The sequence below is a fragment of the Carcharodon carcharias genome, chromosome 26 (genome assembly GCF_017639515.1).
Source record: "Carcharodon carcharias isolate sCarCar2 chromosome 26, sCarCar2.pri, whole genome shotgun sequence".
Lineage (NCBI taxonomy): Eukaryota > Metazoa > Chordata > Chondrichthyes > Lamniformes > Lamnidae > Carcharodon > Carcharodon carcharias.
The window spans coordinates 19,297,769-19,313,905 of NC_054492.1; the positions used below are offsets into that span (position 1 = coordinate 19,297,769).

At 38.5% G+C, this 16,137-nt stretch overlaps 1 protein-coding gene across 10 annotated transcripts in view; it reads right to left on the reverse strand.

The window, feature by feature from the left end:
- lrrc28 (leucine rich repeat containing 28) overlaps positions 1–16,137 on the reverse strand; it is a 66,237-nt gene that overhangs the window by 38,867 nt on the left and 11,233 nt on the right. For 4 of the 10 annotated variants that reach the window (XM_041175264.1, XM_041175265.1, XM_041175262.1 and 1 more), the window contains 3 exons: positions 14,624–14,661; positions 13,730–13,879; positions 12,639–12,776 (listed from right to left, as the gene is read on the reverse strand). In XM_041175264.1, coding sequence (XP_041031198.1) covers positions 12,639–12,776; positions 13,730–13,817 — 226 coding nt within the window. In that variant the 5' untranslated portion in view covers positions 13,818–13,879; positions 14,624–14,661. Of the gene's footprint in view, positions 1–12,638; positions 12,777–13,729; positions 13,880–14,623; positions 14,662–15,912; positions 16,118–16,137 lie in introns of those variants that run through there. The other 6 variants (XM_041175258.1, XM_041175259.1, XM_041175260.1 and 3 more) reach the window with 3 other exon arrangements.

Below are 16,137 nucleotides of genomic sequence, written 5' to 3' on the forward strand. Positions count from 1 at the left end.
GGCACACTAGCTAGGAAGGGAAGTCAGGTGACCAGCAGCTTCAAGGGAATGGAGTCATTGGACAAAAAGCTTGACCTTGTCTGACAGAGGTGGGCTTCATGGCAAGATGAGCTCAGCGGTGGCATGAAGGGAGACAGGAGAATCTAGAAAAGAGGATCAGTAGGCTGGGGAGTGGGTGAGAGATAGAAAGCAGCAGAGGCAGCTGAAAATATTGTCTTAGTATCAAAGCCATCCACAAGCTCTACACTTGGAGCTGAGGTGAGAAGGATTTAAGGAAATGCCTGGAAGCGGAGAAAAAAAATTTACATCTATAGCACCTACTGGGTTTTTAAACATCATTATTTTCTTGGGAAAATGAGAAATTTATTTATCAAAGGTCTCCAATACAGTGGAGATTAAATGTACTGCATTTTTACATAATAGCTAATTTAGCTCAACATGCAAAATAAAATTCTCAACTAAGGATCATGTGTTTGACAAAATAATTACATAACGTCTTCAGTAATAAGTATAACAATAGACAGATGAAGTGTTATAGTTTAGGGAATATTACACAGATTTGCAATGATGAAAAGGGGAAAAAACAGAGCAATCATTTTAATGAATCTATGTGTGAAACAAAGAAGGTAAAACACAGTCAGGCCCATTTCCTTTGCTGTCAGATCCACCATTGCTGAAAGGATGTTATTCTATTCACTAAACAATCTGCAAGCAAGAGAAGTGGAAGTCTGTTTATGATTCTCAGGAAGTCTGGTGGGGTGGAAGAATACCAGAACAGGATAAAATGTATCACATGAAACACAAGAGGATAACAAGGTCAGTTTGTATCATAGCATGTCTGTCGTTTCAAATACAACATGAAGCAATGCCAAACGAGTGTATTTTTGTTCATGGATTTTAAAAATACTGGTTGCAACATCAGAGAAGCCTCCTGGCTATCAGAAATAAAATATATAAATGGGCAAATTTAAAACCAAACATGGCATTACTAGTACCTATGGATGAGTTTGTGTGGCATTTCAAATAAACATTTTTAAAACAGACTTGACCCTTCCCAAAAAGACTGTCATGTGATTATGTAACAAAACACTAATTTGGAAAGGGAGCATGACTGAAAAGTTCTGTTTAAAACTACAGCACAAGAATTTAGGTTATGCAACTTTCCAAATTCCAATCTCAACTTCAGTTTACATTAAAGTTCACCCAATGGGCACATTTGCCAACTTGAGCTATATCTTCAAGGGAATTATAGAACATGAGACATCGGGTACCACCAAATTGAACCGGCCAGTGGGTTGAGTGTGCAGACATTCTTAAACTACACTGTTCCATCCTTAAAGAGGAGGGTTTATTTCAGTATTTCAGGGGAACTGGATGGGGGGTGGGGGGGTGGGGGGGGGCAGCGCAGGGGGAGGTGGTGTGGTGGGCAGTGGAGGGAGGAATGATGAATAAAGGAGAATGAAATTGATCACCAATTCTATCAATAAATGTGACTGGCTAGTTTGCTTATACTTGAGTGCAGAAAATTCACAAAATTTTTTTGAACTGAAATCACACAGCAAGCAGCCATGTGCAAACACAGCCAAAACATTTTGCTTGCAAGCAAACAAGTACTTATTAAGTGTAATAAAATAAACAGTCAGGCTTTTAGCAGGTATTGTGGAATGTGATGCGCAGCATCCAGACCAGAATTGTACTCCGGATTGTGGCCACTTGTAACTTAACAAAAGGAGTTTGGACATATCACAAAGCTCTGCTCCCTGGCAGCTCATATTTAATGTCAGGAATCCACAGGTGGAAGCTTAGCACTTTCATTTTTCATGAACATGTTGTTGCTTTTTCAAAATGCAGCTTCACCCTGGCTGATAGGTAATACTGCACTCGTTGAATGATGGCTGCCTGATGTCATATAAAGGTGGAAGTGTAAGTCCAAAATATATGTGGGAGAATAAGTTGAGGTGATTTTTGGGTAAGTGATGCACTTCACAATCATTGTGCGTGTTTTGGCAGGATATATGCAAATCTAATTTTTATTGGAGGACTTGATTGGCAAATGTTGAGTGTTTCTCAAATTAAACGCAGTACACTCTTTGCAAAAATATTCTTGCACCAGCTCCCAAACGTTGTCATAGGAACCTCTAACAACAACGAAAAACAAAACTCTCAATTGTGGCTCCATCATCACTGCTGAACAGTTGTCAGGTTGCAGTAGATTCTTTGTATACCATGCTGGTAGGAACGTGCAATGGCAACTTAATTTGTGTTAATATGATTGCAGTACACACATAATTTGTCTTGCGCTAAAATCTTGAAACAAAATACTTTTCCTGGGATACAGAACAGTTTTTCCCTCCAGAGGTGCCCTGAAAACAATTAGGAAATTGGCTTTTGCACCCCAGCCAAAGTAAAAACATACATACAGTTCTCAAGAGGTTTACTGCAGTGGTCACTGAATGCATTTTGCTTGTAAAGAATTCTAAACTTTAATAGCATGAGAGCAGTAGGTTGCAAAAAATGAAGAAAAGCAGCATCTGGAATTATTCTCCTGCACATTGAAAATATTGTAATTTAATTGAGTTTAAGGATTATTTTAGAATTGGTACATATGAAGGTTACTTTTTCCCAATTTACACGTGCAAAGCTATACAAATTAATCTGGGAGTTGTAAATCCACACTCCTTACCATCTGCAAAAAAGGGCTACGTTTCAATGCTGAAAACCTGCCATTTCAATATCCAATGAGATCACACATAGAGATAGTGCCTCCTTGTTGGTTTGCTGCACTTTCACCAAGGTTTTCATTGTCGTTTATATTGCAAGCTCATAAGCTCTACATTTTCAAGAGGAAGAGAAGGGTGATAAAAAAAATCAGTTCTTATTCCTTTAGAGCCATAGTAACTACATTCCAAAGCCTGTTGCAGCCAATAACAGACTCTAATGAACTTTATAATCACTCATGGTAAACTTTAGGAACTTCAGAAATGAGGCAGACTAAACTGGTGCCAATTAAGAAAAGTGTGATTTGCCTTAATCTATCACACACTAGATGGAATGTTACCAAAGCTCTGTAAATCTAAGTAATTATTAAACAACAACATAAATTCAATTCTATTTCTTCTTCCACCCCTAGTCCTATCAGCCTTTATAGGAAGCAGCTCAGTATAGGTATTCATACACACAAAAATGACCAGACTAGAGTATAGCATGATAAAACACAGTATAATATTCTCTACGACTGTCTGTTGTATGGTTGTATGAGGTAGCATGAAGTCATCTAGAGGCTTGTATGTTGAACAATAACTTTATTAACACAATTATATACATACATGTAGCATACAGTCCTGATTAGGTGCTATCTTCATGCCGACTTCTACCAGACTCACTGCTACGCTCTACTGCACCCATGTGACTCTTTACATCATGATGTGGGCAGTACTGTTTCCCCAGTCCCAAACACCTTAATACAACACCTCCCCCCAAGTCTTTACACAGAAGTATTTACAATAATATTTACATGCTACTGTTCTCTCCCCATGTCTCTGACTTGACAGATTCAGATAGTCTGGGGGCTTTATGACCCTTCCAAATTGCATTCTTTTTAACTTTGGAGGAGTGGTAGTCTCAACTGCTTTGGGCTGACTTTGTTGGGCTGGAGTTGGGCTTGTAATAATTGATGTTTCAAATACTCAAGCGTCAACATATAGTTCACTTCTTGTGCTCCTTGGTGTTGTATTTTTCTTTGTGACAATCTGTCTTACTTGGTCAGATTCCATGGGCTTATCCCTCTCCTTCTGGAGGGGATGTTCGCTCCAATCATTCATAGAATGGACTTGGATTTTTTTTTCCAGTGGCGTGCACCATGTTCTTTCTTGAAGCTGCAGGTTATATCCCTTATGTTTGTATGTTCCTTATCCTTGAGCTCAACCTACAGTTTGGCTTCTAATGCTCTGCTCTGTTTCTTCATGTGCACCTGAGCCTGCATGAGTTTTGTCTTGGTGAGTTGATGGTTGCTCCAGGATCAACTTCATGTTGTGCGTGTGAGCTTGAAGCTCCAGCTTCGTTAATGTAGCTTTTGCTGGTCCTGTGACAGCCACTGTTTGACTCTGAAGTTCAGGCTCAATCTTCTGCTGTTGCTCCTTCTCCTCTGGATCTTCTGTTTTAAGTATGTTGGTGCTCATCTGGAGGTTTGATTGGTCTGACCAAAGAAGAGTATTTTCTGCCTTCTACAAAGGACCTGCAATAACTGCCTCTGCAAAGAGTAAGGACAATTCCAAACTGAAGTCCCAGTTGAAATCATTATTAACACTGGTGGATCTTGAGTTTCCAATTCAGCATAGTTGCTGACAGTGGTTGTTTTGACGTCTTCTGCTGTATTGAGGTAGTTGAGGGCAACACAAGCATCTCTGCTCAAGATAGAACAGGGTTGATTGCAGATGACATACAGAATTTCAATTATTTGCATGTTATGATACTGGAGCAGTTCTTAAATCATGCCTATGACTTGCTGTCCATTGCCAGAGGTCTTTTAGCCAAGGTTCGCGATCCGTCACTCTGGCTCAAACTTGAAATTTATGAGCTGACCATTTACAGATATGTCAGCATTCCAAAAGGTAAATCTGGAATCCTTAATTTCTCCCAAGTATTAATGCATGACTTCTTGGTGGGGCTCATCTATCTTATGGACTCATTTGGAATCTTCTGCACGTCTTGAGGTTTTGGACTTGCACATCTTTCCAAAGTGTCCCATGCAATTGTAGTAAAAGTACCTCACAGTAATTGCTGGACACTGGCCACACCTATGAGGTCTTCTGGCACCAAAGCACTGACATGGTCTGCCACCATCTTGTGTCTTGCTTGGATATTGCTTTCCTTGACCTGGAGTCTCCTCGCCCTTTTGTTGCTTTGAGTTGGGCTGTTGGGGTTGCTCTGTACCACAGTTTAACTTTGGCACGCAAAATGGATCGTTCGCCTAGTGGATTTCCAAATGTTTGTCAATTTGAGCAGCTTTTTCCGAAGTTGGATCTTCTTTAGATTGGAGCACATCTGATGGTGTATCATCAGCCACTCCCATTACTATTCAGTCTCTTATGAGGTCCAAGTTAAGGTCACCAGAGTCAGAGCTTTCAGCCAATCTGCATAACTCATTTATGAAAGAGTCTACAGGCTCTCCGGGCTTTTGGACTCTCTTGTTAAATTTTGCTCGCTCCAAAATTTTATTGCTCAACTTAAGGTAGGTGTCAAAGGACTTCATGACCTCTTTAGTTATTGGAAGATTCATTTATTTCTTGTCTGGCAATGATATCATTAGCAATTGGACCTACTGAATATAATTGTGTTTTCACTTGTTTAGGGTCTGTTTTCTTGTTCAAGCCTGATGCTATCACATATCTTAAAAATCATCTCCTCCCTAACACCCAATTTTATGCCTGGCCTAGCCCTTTCATCTGCCTTAATTGGTCTGGCAGTGTTAATTTACCACCCATGGCTCTTTTCAGCACAGGGGAATACAGCTTTTAAGTCTGCTTTTTTCCCTCTTCCCGGGGTTATCAGGGTTTGGTGGGCTCCCATCATGGTTACGAAGCTGTTTTAAAGTTCAGCAATTCTGCCGAAAATCTTTTGGACAAATCGTTTTGGCCAGCTAGTTGCTTTCCTGAGCTTGGAGAATCGAATTGAAGCTAAATTTTTGCTCTGACTTGTCCTTAAATATTTTTTTTCATTTTCCATTCACGCACGATCACCTGTTATGGGTCTGATTCTGGATCCGGGCTGCAGCATTATTCAAGCCATGTTCATTAAAACAATCGGCCTGCCAGTGCTGCCTGATTATTGCGCCAAATTTAAAAGCTTATTTCAGCCTTTTTTTTGGGAGCTTGCTTGCCCTTTTGAAATTTGGCTAGGTCCTTTGACTTGGCTTTCAATCAGGTCTCGAAACGGACCATCACGTGCGCTGGTGGAGTCTCCTTACGCTGCACAGTGCATCTTTATTCTGCCCTTCAGCCTCCATGCCTGTCATGGAGCTTCTTAGGCAATCTCCGGCTGTGTATTCGAGGTCTTTAAGTTAGGCACACTTCTTTCAGGTCAGAATGCAGTTTCTTCTTTATTCTTAGGTATTTTGGAGTCATCATCTGCTGCCACCAGGTTGTATGTTATCTCCTATCTTCATGCCAACTTCTACCAAATTCACCACTACATTCTACTATATCCATGTGACTCTCCACATAATGTGGGCGATACTGTTTCCCCAATCCCATATTAACCCTTACAGTCCAGAACATCCTAATACTACACTATCCACCGCAAGCCCACCTTCAAAGGTCAGTATATGCTTTGAGACCTCTACAGTTCCACGCACTATAAAATTGGCCTAACTGGTCCCCAAGCCATTTGCTTACCGTGCAAGCTTGATGCTGAAATAGGGTGCATCAAAGCTATCCTGTGGGATAATGGCTACCCCGATCAGATCATTGCTCGCTGTATATCATGCAAACTCATGAATGGGCCTAAGGCTGCCATTTTCGGTTCTGAAAAGCGCCCAGTCTACCTCAGATTACTCTGGAAGAGTACAGTGCCTCAAAAATTTGAACATGTGAAGCTAGCTGCTCCATGCTGCTACTATGCTGTAGCAACACAAGTGGTATTCTCCACTAACAGGATGCTGCGTCAAGCTAAACAGACGTTCCACCTACCACACAAATGAGTAATGCGGTATATAAATTTCAGTGTCGCTGTGATGACAGGCATGTGGGCCGTACGCCTCAATGACTGGTGGATCATATCAAACAGCACAACCCTTTGGCTGTTCACAATAGGCAAAGCATTGACCATACTCAACCAGCCCGTGTTTGCAAAATTCAGAACACAGTGTCCAACATTAGATGTGATTCTGCGATTGGACAACGCTTACTAAACAATCATGATTCTGCTATGTATTACAGCAGCAACTAATTTAAAGTTATCAGTCAGGTTCTCAATGCAGCTCACTTACTGCATGCTAGAAGCTACATGTATTCAAAAACAGGGCCTTGTCCTTTGCAAACAGAAAGGACATGCCCACACAGTGCACCTTTCTCAACTAAAAAAATGCTTGGGGGACAGCCATTCCCTGTACCATGGCCTTGACCAGAGTTTACCTGCTTGGTTTGAATTTAAACAAAAGCTTGGCAACTAACTGTTCCCTGGTGCATTCTCTGTGGCAACGCCTCTCACCAGAGTCTACCTGCTAAACAATCAGCATCCTCTTCTCATGTAGTATAGATTGTTGTTCCCGTTGAGATTTGGTGTTCTTGCGAATCTGTCCTGTTAAGTGCAAGATGAAAAGCTTTAACACTTGCCTCTGTTCATCAAGGCACTGTATTTGCTGCACTGAAACAGGCCATTCAGCCCAACAGGCCTATGCTAGTATTTATGCTCCACATAAACGTCCTGTCACCTTACTTCATCTCACTATCAGTATATTTCTCTATTCTTTCTTCCTCACGTACTTATCTAGATTCCCCTTACATTTATCTAAATACAAAAGGCAGAAACTAAATGATATTCTCATGGTATTGATTTATAATTTAATGTTTTTGGAATAATAAACCCAAGAGCAGAAACTGCTTCGTTCAAGATTAAAACATGAAAGAAATAAACAAACTTGCATTAATATGGTGCTATTCACACCCTTGAGAGATAATTTCTGGAATAATGTTTTTTAGAAAGTGCGCTCTTTCAATCCATCTGCAAGCAGGCTGAAAAAACACTAGGCAAGACAAGGTCATATATGAATTGATAAACTGCTTTAGTTTATAGTAAGTGAACATATAAAATGGCTAAGTCTGATAAAACTCCATCAGCATAGCTTAACTTTCCATAATCCAAATAAAGAACATATTACCTCAGTTCATTCAATGGATTGTTTTGCTTGACTTAATGTCCCTCCTGCTTTTCATATTTTTTCTGAATCTGGCCAAAGGTTTTGCAACCCTAACAGTTCTTTATGTTACTTCTTCTGCACTCCCAGGGAGAACACAAGACTTTTTTAAAAAAAAACCATCCAAGATTCTCTCTGAACTCTCAATCCACCAAATATCCAATTCACAGTCATCTTTAAAAATCTTTTTCTTGAATGTTACTATGCTCATTTTTCCTACTTAAAAGGGCTCAAATCCCTCATCCTAATCAACATTAGTAACTATCTTTGCAGTAAAGAGATGCCTTCAGTAGTATGAATTCACTACGGTTTAATGCCAAGAGAGAAATGTAACAAACACAGGAAATTCACCCCACTAGACTTGTATGCATATACACCAAAACCAATGGTAACTCACATTGCAGTCATTTAACTATCTGGATCTAGGTGTTATTTGGATTGCACATTTCAGGTTATTAGCTGGCAGGGGATTAGTCCACAGACACTGCAATCATTTGACTAGAACCACTAATAAATCAGCTAAAATATAATTGTATTGGATCTCCTATGATACTGGGATCCAGTCTTAGAGAGTTTTACAAAAAAAAACACCTAAACAGCACCTTTCATGTAGTAAAACATCCCAGACACTTCACAGGAATACTATCAGATAAAATTTGACACCGAGCCACAGAGCTATTCGGACAGGTAAGATATTACGGAGCAACTTAACAGGAGGAAAGCCAGGCAGAGAGGCTAAAGGAAGAAATTCCAGAGATTATTTCCACTTTTATTCTCTTCATCCAAACCCTATTTACCTTAAAACCCTTTATTAATTTTCCAAAAGGAGATGCCATTCATGATTCTTTTAATTAAAAATATTAATTGAAGATTGTAGTGTCATATAGCCAAATACATTTTACAACATTTCAGAAAAAAAATAATGCTCTGTGCCAATTTTTGTGGTTCCACTGTCACATTAATCATGACTAGTTCGATGTCAATCTTTTGAAGCAAGAAGGCACGTCAATTTTTTTCTATCAACTGGACCAGGTATCTTGCATTGATGGGTAACAACATTTCTTTTCCAAATGCCAAGCTACCTTAATAGTTTTAAATGGCAGGTCACTAATTTTAACAAAATAAATACAAGGATCCAATCATTTCCTTTTTAAAACAAAAATTAATTGCCACAAACCTGCCCCCAATTCAGCCGTCAGCTGAATTATTTTTGAGGCTAGAAAAATTGTAACGCTTTAGGACAGATTCCTCGCTTTATCTCTGTAATTGAACACCCTTGGCATCTTCACAGTCCAGAAGGGAGACACACCCACTTCTCTCATATTGCCACAAAATGGTGGAAAACACACAAACATGACTGTATCGTCATCCTTCTCGCCCTCTGTGCCCCCAAGAGAAACCAGTCTCGGTTCAATGCAGCTCATGTCAGGAACAGGGTAAAGCCGGGTAATTTGTTTTCAATTCTTTTTTCTCTCACACATCCAGCATAATACTGTTTCTTCTGTGAGCAAGGTCCTTGTGACTCTTTAAAGAGCCAGCTGAAATAAACTGGCCATTTTAAATTTAAAGGCCACACAATTCAATGCAGATTAGTCAACTGATTAACTTCACAAGTTGAGTGAAGTGTGCTTCTAAACAAACTGAATGGATATTCAGTTAAAAAAAATTGGTACAACTGTACCTAATGTCAACATCTCTGGTAATACTAAAAAGAGATTTTTTGTCAAAGCTGTTCATCTTGCACTCATCAGGACAATTCGTAAGAAAATACCAATATCAGGGGAAATTACATATTTATGCTGTATGAGAAGAGTGGGCTGATTGATTGGTAGAGGTGTTGCCAAGGAGAATGCACCAGTGGGTGATGACTGACAGTTAACTGCCAAGCATTATTTGAAATTTAGGCCAAGCAGCTTGACTCTAATTTTTTCTAATCTTGACCAATCACCCACTGGTGCATTCTCCATTGCAACGCCTCTAGCAGAGTCCATTCTCTTCTCATACAGTATAAATATGTTGTTTCCTCACATTAGAACAATTAGCAAGAAAATACAATGAAAGCAAGACGAAAAGCTTCTAGAAAAAATGTCTCTTTTTCAGCAGTACTCAAGTTCTGTACTACCAAACGGCTATTAGCATCTCTCAGGAATTGAATAAATACAAAAACTTCACAGTGGCCTAGAATGGCAAAAAACAAGATACGGCATGGATTATTGCTGGTTTCTATTCCAGGATTTTCTTTCCTTTTTAAGTTTTTTTTGCCTTTGTTGTGCACAACACTGTTTCAAACTGCATTCTTCTCTGTGTATTGTGTAATTGGGAGTGAGATTGTATTTTGACCTTTGCTCGTGGTCCGAACTTTCAGGCCACTAAGTCTATCAATCAATAAGACAACGACATGGGAATGTTAAAACAAATGAAGAAGATTTTAAATAATGAAGTGAATGATTACTGTTGTATAAGACATTTTTCATGTTAGCTGTGTCAAAATTGATTAACTATTGAACATTTATACTGAAGGCACATGATAGGTAGACAAATTTATAGTTTGCAACATTGCAGACACCAGCAAGAATTACTACGGACTACATTAAGAAAGCATTTCAGTTATTGCTTGGAAACATGTCCTCCTCTTAGTTATAACAAACCACCAGTTGCATGGAATTATCATACTGTAGCATTTCTGCCCTCTAGTGGATTGATTTTTTACAGAACAATTTTTACAGAACAGCCCATTTAAGGGACAAAATGGGCCAAGCCCCAGCTTCCTTTCAGATGAGAAATTGATCTTCACCCAATACTTCAGAAATAACTAAACAAGTTTCACATGATCACAGGAGACAGCTAGCATTTGTATTGCATCTCAATCCCCAAAACCTGTCCACCAACTACAAAACACAAGTGAGAAGTGGGATGGAGTATTCTCCTCTACATTGCAGAGGCCAAACGTAAACTGGGCGACCGCTTTGCAGAACACCTGCGGTCTGTCCGCAAGAATGACCCAAACCTACCTGTCGCTTGCCATTTTAACACTCCATCCTGCTCTCTTGCCCACATGTCTGTCCTTGGCCTGCTGCATTGTTTCAGTGAAGCCCAACGCAAACTGGAGGAACAGCACCTCATCTTCCGACTAGGCACTTTACAGCCTTCCGGACTGAATATTGAATTCAACAATTTTAGGTCTTGAACTCCCTCCTCCATCCCCACCCCCTTTCTGTTTCTTCCCCCTTCCTTTTGTTTTTTTCCAATAATTTATATAGATTTTTCTTTTCCCACCTATTTCCATTATTTTTAAATCTTTTATGCCCCCCCCCACCCCCACCAGAGCTATACCTTGAGTGCCCTACCATCCATTCATAATTAGCACATACATTTAGATAATACCACCAACTTCAACACCTGTGTTCTTTTGTCCGTGACATCTTTTGATGATCTGCTCCTATCACTGCTTGCTTGCTTGTCCCTACAACACCCCCCATCCACTTCTCCACAACCCCCCCCCCACCCCAACCTTAAACCAGCTTATATTTCACCCCTCTCCTTGTAAAGAAAAATCAGTTCTGTTGAAGGGTCATGAGGACTCGAAACGTCAACTCTTTTCTTCTCTGCTGGTGCTGCCAGACTTGCTGAGTTTTTCCAGGTAATTCTGTTTTTGTTTTGGAGTATTCTCCACTTGCCTGGATGAGTGCAGCTCCAATGACACACAAGAAGCTCAGCACCAAGTCCCCTCTCATAAGTTAAGGCAGGTTGTGTAATTTACTCAGTGTTGGAAATCAAGGTTTAAACACTTGTTTCAGAATTTTCCTTCACCTGCGATGGGGTCAATAGGAGAGACTACGTGTATTGCATATATGTTGCAAAATGTTAGCTTATACTAGGATAAATTGCCAGATAGAATACAGTGTTCAGTTGAACAGTAAAATAAGAGTGCTGGAATAACCTTCTAGATATATATTTCCTTGCTACATCTTATATCACATACAGGTAATTTCATAGGGCAGTATAGACTCCGGAAAATATATTTTTTTCCTTTATTCTTTCATGGGATGTGGGTGCCAATGACAAGGTCAGCATCTGTTGCACATCCCTAGTTGCCCTTGTACTGAATGGCTTGCTCAGCCATTTCAGAAGATGTGCTAAGAGTCAACAACATGGCTGTGGGTCTGGAGTCACATGCAGTCCAGACCAGGTAAGAATGGCATTAGTGAACCAGGTAAGTTTTTACAACAATCGATAATAGTTTCACGGTCATCATTACTAAGACTGGCTTTCAATTCCAGATTTATTAATCAAATTTAAATTTGAACCTGTGGAACATTAGCCTGGGCCTCTGGATGACTAGTCCTGTTAGACTATCACTATACAACCATAACCCCCACAAGAATAAGTAAAATGCTTAAGAATATTGGGTAATGTTAACTACAAGAACATCAATAAGTTTGCAACCACTTCATTTCCTCCCTTTGAAGATGCAAGGCATGCGTTTTTCCGAACTTCCTTAACACTTAGTCTCCTTTCACAATTTAAGGGCTCTTTGGGAGCCCAATCATCTAAAGAACATGTACACTCAACTCTCTACAATGGTGCTAGGTATAATGAAAATATTACTTGCACTGTAGTACATATTCCAAATTTCATCAGATTCACAGATACCTATAAGAAAAGCAAACTTTAGTTTGCCTGTCTCAAAGTCTTTCACAGTGAGAATTTAGGGTTATTTCCTCACCTGACGGAAGAAATTTCAGCTGGTTGTTAGCTAATCGCAGGTGTCGTAAAGATTTCAGTTGACCAATCTCAGAGCAGAGAATTGCCAATGCATTATTACTAAGATCCAATGACTGAAGTTTAACCAACGTGCCAATTGCTAGTATGGAGAAAATGAAAAAGTTAACATTGTCATCCCAACATTTCATCCTGGAATTCAGAGAAAACACTCTAGATATGTAGTAGTATATAATGGAGAATCTTTCTTACTATTTGGGAAATGGTTACTTAATACTGGGTAAGCACTAGAACTAATATACCTCGTAAATGGAACAAAACACATTACTGAATATAGTTTCGTTGTAGTAAATTATTCACAAACTCAACATTGCACAATGCATGTATACGATAGCAGGACTTTAAACTATTGTGTATCCCAGAAGCTTTTAACAATAGGTAACAGCAGTGATTCGTCCAGTTATTGCTGTCCTGCTCAAATTATAAACTTATGAATGCTTCAATCTGAGACGAAGGTAAGTCATGCACTCTTGTGCTCAAATTATGTACTGTCACTCAGCCCCATCATATTTTCTTTATCTGCCAAATTTTAAGAAACTGTACCAGGGACAAAAACTAAAGATATTGAGGAACGAGGTCTGTTACTACATCAAAATATCTACAAGCAAACTTCATCGACTTTTTTTCAGCAGTTGTAGATATTTCTCTATAAGGCACAATCCAAATGCAATATTTAATTATTTGAGAAGCAAAATTGCAAGCCCCTATTATAGCACAGCTTATTATATATCAGATCAGTACTGGTCAAATATTGGGATTTTTTGAGAGAATCTTGTTCCTGTAAATCAATGCTTGGGATGCTTCCCTTTTCAGAAACCATAAATACAGAATCAGCTCATTTTTAAGCAGATGCTAAAAAAACTGTCGACAAATTGACACCTTAACATTTATCATATTTTAAAAGTGACCTCAGACACAAAGGTTAATGAAATGCATTATGCTCAATTATCCTCGCTCAGAAGGAAATATAATTAAATTCACACCATTAAAAGATAATTTAAATAAAATACAATAATATGCAAGGTGAACACATACATGGAATAGATTTTCCATATATTGGCCAGCAATCCCATGTTCTGCAAGAGGTCCTGTGGTTTTTTATTTTGACACAAGTCTTTCCCATGGAATTTCATCCAAAGCTTTTTGATAACATAAGCAAGAGTTCCACCAACTACTTTTAATATGCTGTAAAAAGTTAAGGATATCAATCATAACCTTCATCTTTATACTTATTCTGACTGTCAGGTTACTGCTATAAGAGCACTCCTCTAGATCACCTCTTAGAACAAACTTTGATTCTTTTATTAGGTAATGATTTAAAAACTGCAGTTTTATGGCATCCGATTTATCACTTTTAAAAATAGGTACTGTACTGGCTTGCTTCTGGACCTGCTCAATCTGTCTTAAATAAATCAGTACTGTATTTCCAAAATATCTACTCTTAAGGCTTTAGCTGTACAGTGGGGTATTCTTTTAGGCTTAGAAGTGATAGTTACTTTTTTATCATTTTTCAATTCATTCCAAAAAGAGCTTGGTCCCAACCATTTTTCAAAATCTATCTTCACCCTGCAGAGAAGGGCAATAATGAGAAGGAAGAGGAAGCAAAAATTCAAACCATTTCCCATTCACCAGAGGAGTTACTTATGCACTTGTAGCCCTATCGATTGGACTGAGTGGTTTATCGCCATTTGTACTTGCTTCTGCCTTCTTCTCCAGCTAAAAAGCTGCTTTTTTTTTAGCAATTGTCCAGACCATGGTAAGCATGTCCTCTTGGAACAAGATTAATTTAGTAAGATAATTTTAATCTCTAAGCCTCAAGGGCAAACATTTTCAGGAGTATACAGTACAGATTACCGAACAGTGGGTTTCATAAATATGGAAATGTCAGACTGCCGAAACATCAATATTTTCTCTACAAACTATTCTTACCTTCAGGAAGGACTGCTATGTTATTTGAATGCAAGTATCTAGAAGAGGAAAAGAGTTGCATTTTAGTTTAGAGAATGACAAATTGTGATTATTTTCATGGGTTGAGAAATCAGATTCTCTGAGTGAACATTGATCAATATGGTAAATGAAGTTGGTGCAGAGAAAACAGCAAATACAAGGAGTAATATAAAAGCAAATTTATTATCCAGAAAACCACAAATAGCCTATTTTTTTTTTGCAATTACAGAATTTAGCCTTTGATGCATATTTGTGTTGGACCAGTAGCCAGAAATCTTATTTTTGATTCTTGCTTTCGGATATAAGCACTATTACTAGGAAATGTGCTTTGGCATAACACAGCATCCAGATTTTTACACTTAGTGCAGATCATGCAAATTCTATATAAAATACCTCTCAAAGCAATGACAATGCCAGGTTCCAATTGCATTAGGAAAAAATACTTGTTCCAGTACATTTTCAGGTGCACTGGGAATCATTTTAACCTAACCTGCCAACAGAAACAGGGCAAGTTCGGATCACAAATGTAAAATCAAATGGGGCGTAAAACCCCACTCTGGTCACACTGAATGGATCTGGGTAAAATAACTGACATTAAGTTGGTAGATTAACTGTCAAGCTTAAAATGTTGCTTAACCTGCAAATTTTCTGCATAGTAATATTGTAACGCCTGGGCCCTCTTTTTAAATTAACGAAACTCCGTTAATTAATTGGCAAAAATTTAATTGTCAAAATTTATGATCAAGTTAAAAAAAGACAAATCCAAAAGAATTTTTTCCATACTTAAAAAATAAGTTCCTTGTCAATAAAACATCAACATAGACCATAGCATATCTTAAGCTGTTCCACTATAAGCCAGTTCTACAATTTAATTCATATTCTAGAACTCAGGTTTCCACTGCTTTTATATCTTTTTTGTAGGGGTAAATACATATGAAATGTTTAGTTAGCGACACAGGAGATTAATAGCAATCTAATCTATTGCACATGTCTCAATTTCAATAATTTTTGTAAATTGAAACTTCTGGACTAACCAACTGAAAATATCAACATGCTTTGGCTAATTTAGGTCTGCAAGTCATATCAAGTCAAGCATTAACAAACATTATGTAACGTTTCTCAGTAGAATAAAAGATTAATGCACAACTCCCCTGCAGACTAAGTAGCAAGGTTATTTCATGGCAATAAGTGCTGCTACTCAATAAGTGACTGGTTTACTTGCTAGTAATTCACTTGGGATAAAATATACATAATGCAATATCAATAGTTACCTCTGCCACTGAAGGTGGGTGGACATGTTTTTGCCCCTATTCATAAGCAATGTGTTTTAAAACTAATGGACAGATTTCAACCAAACTTGGTACACACTAGGACATGGCCCAAGCAAGAACTGATTAGTTTTTGGTGAAGATGCAGATAGGGTGAATTGACTTTTTTTTTTCCAAGAATGTTGTGGTTTGTATTATTTAGAACGTTGTTGATTGCTTTAGAATGTT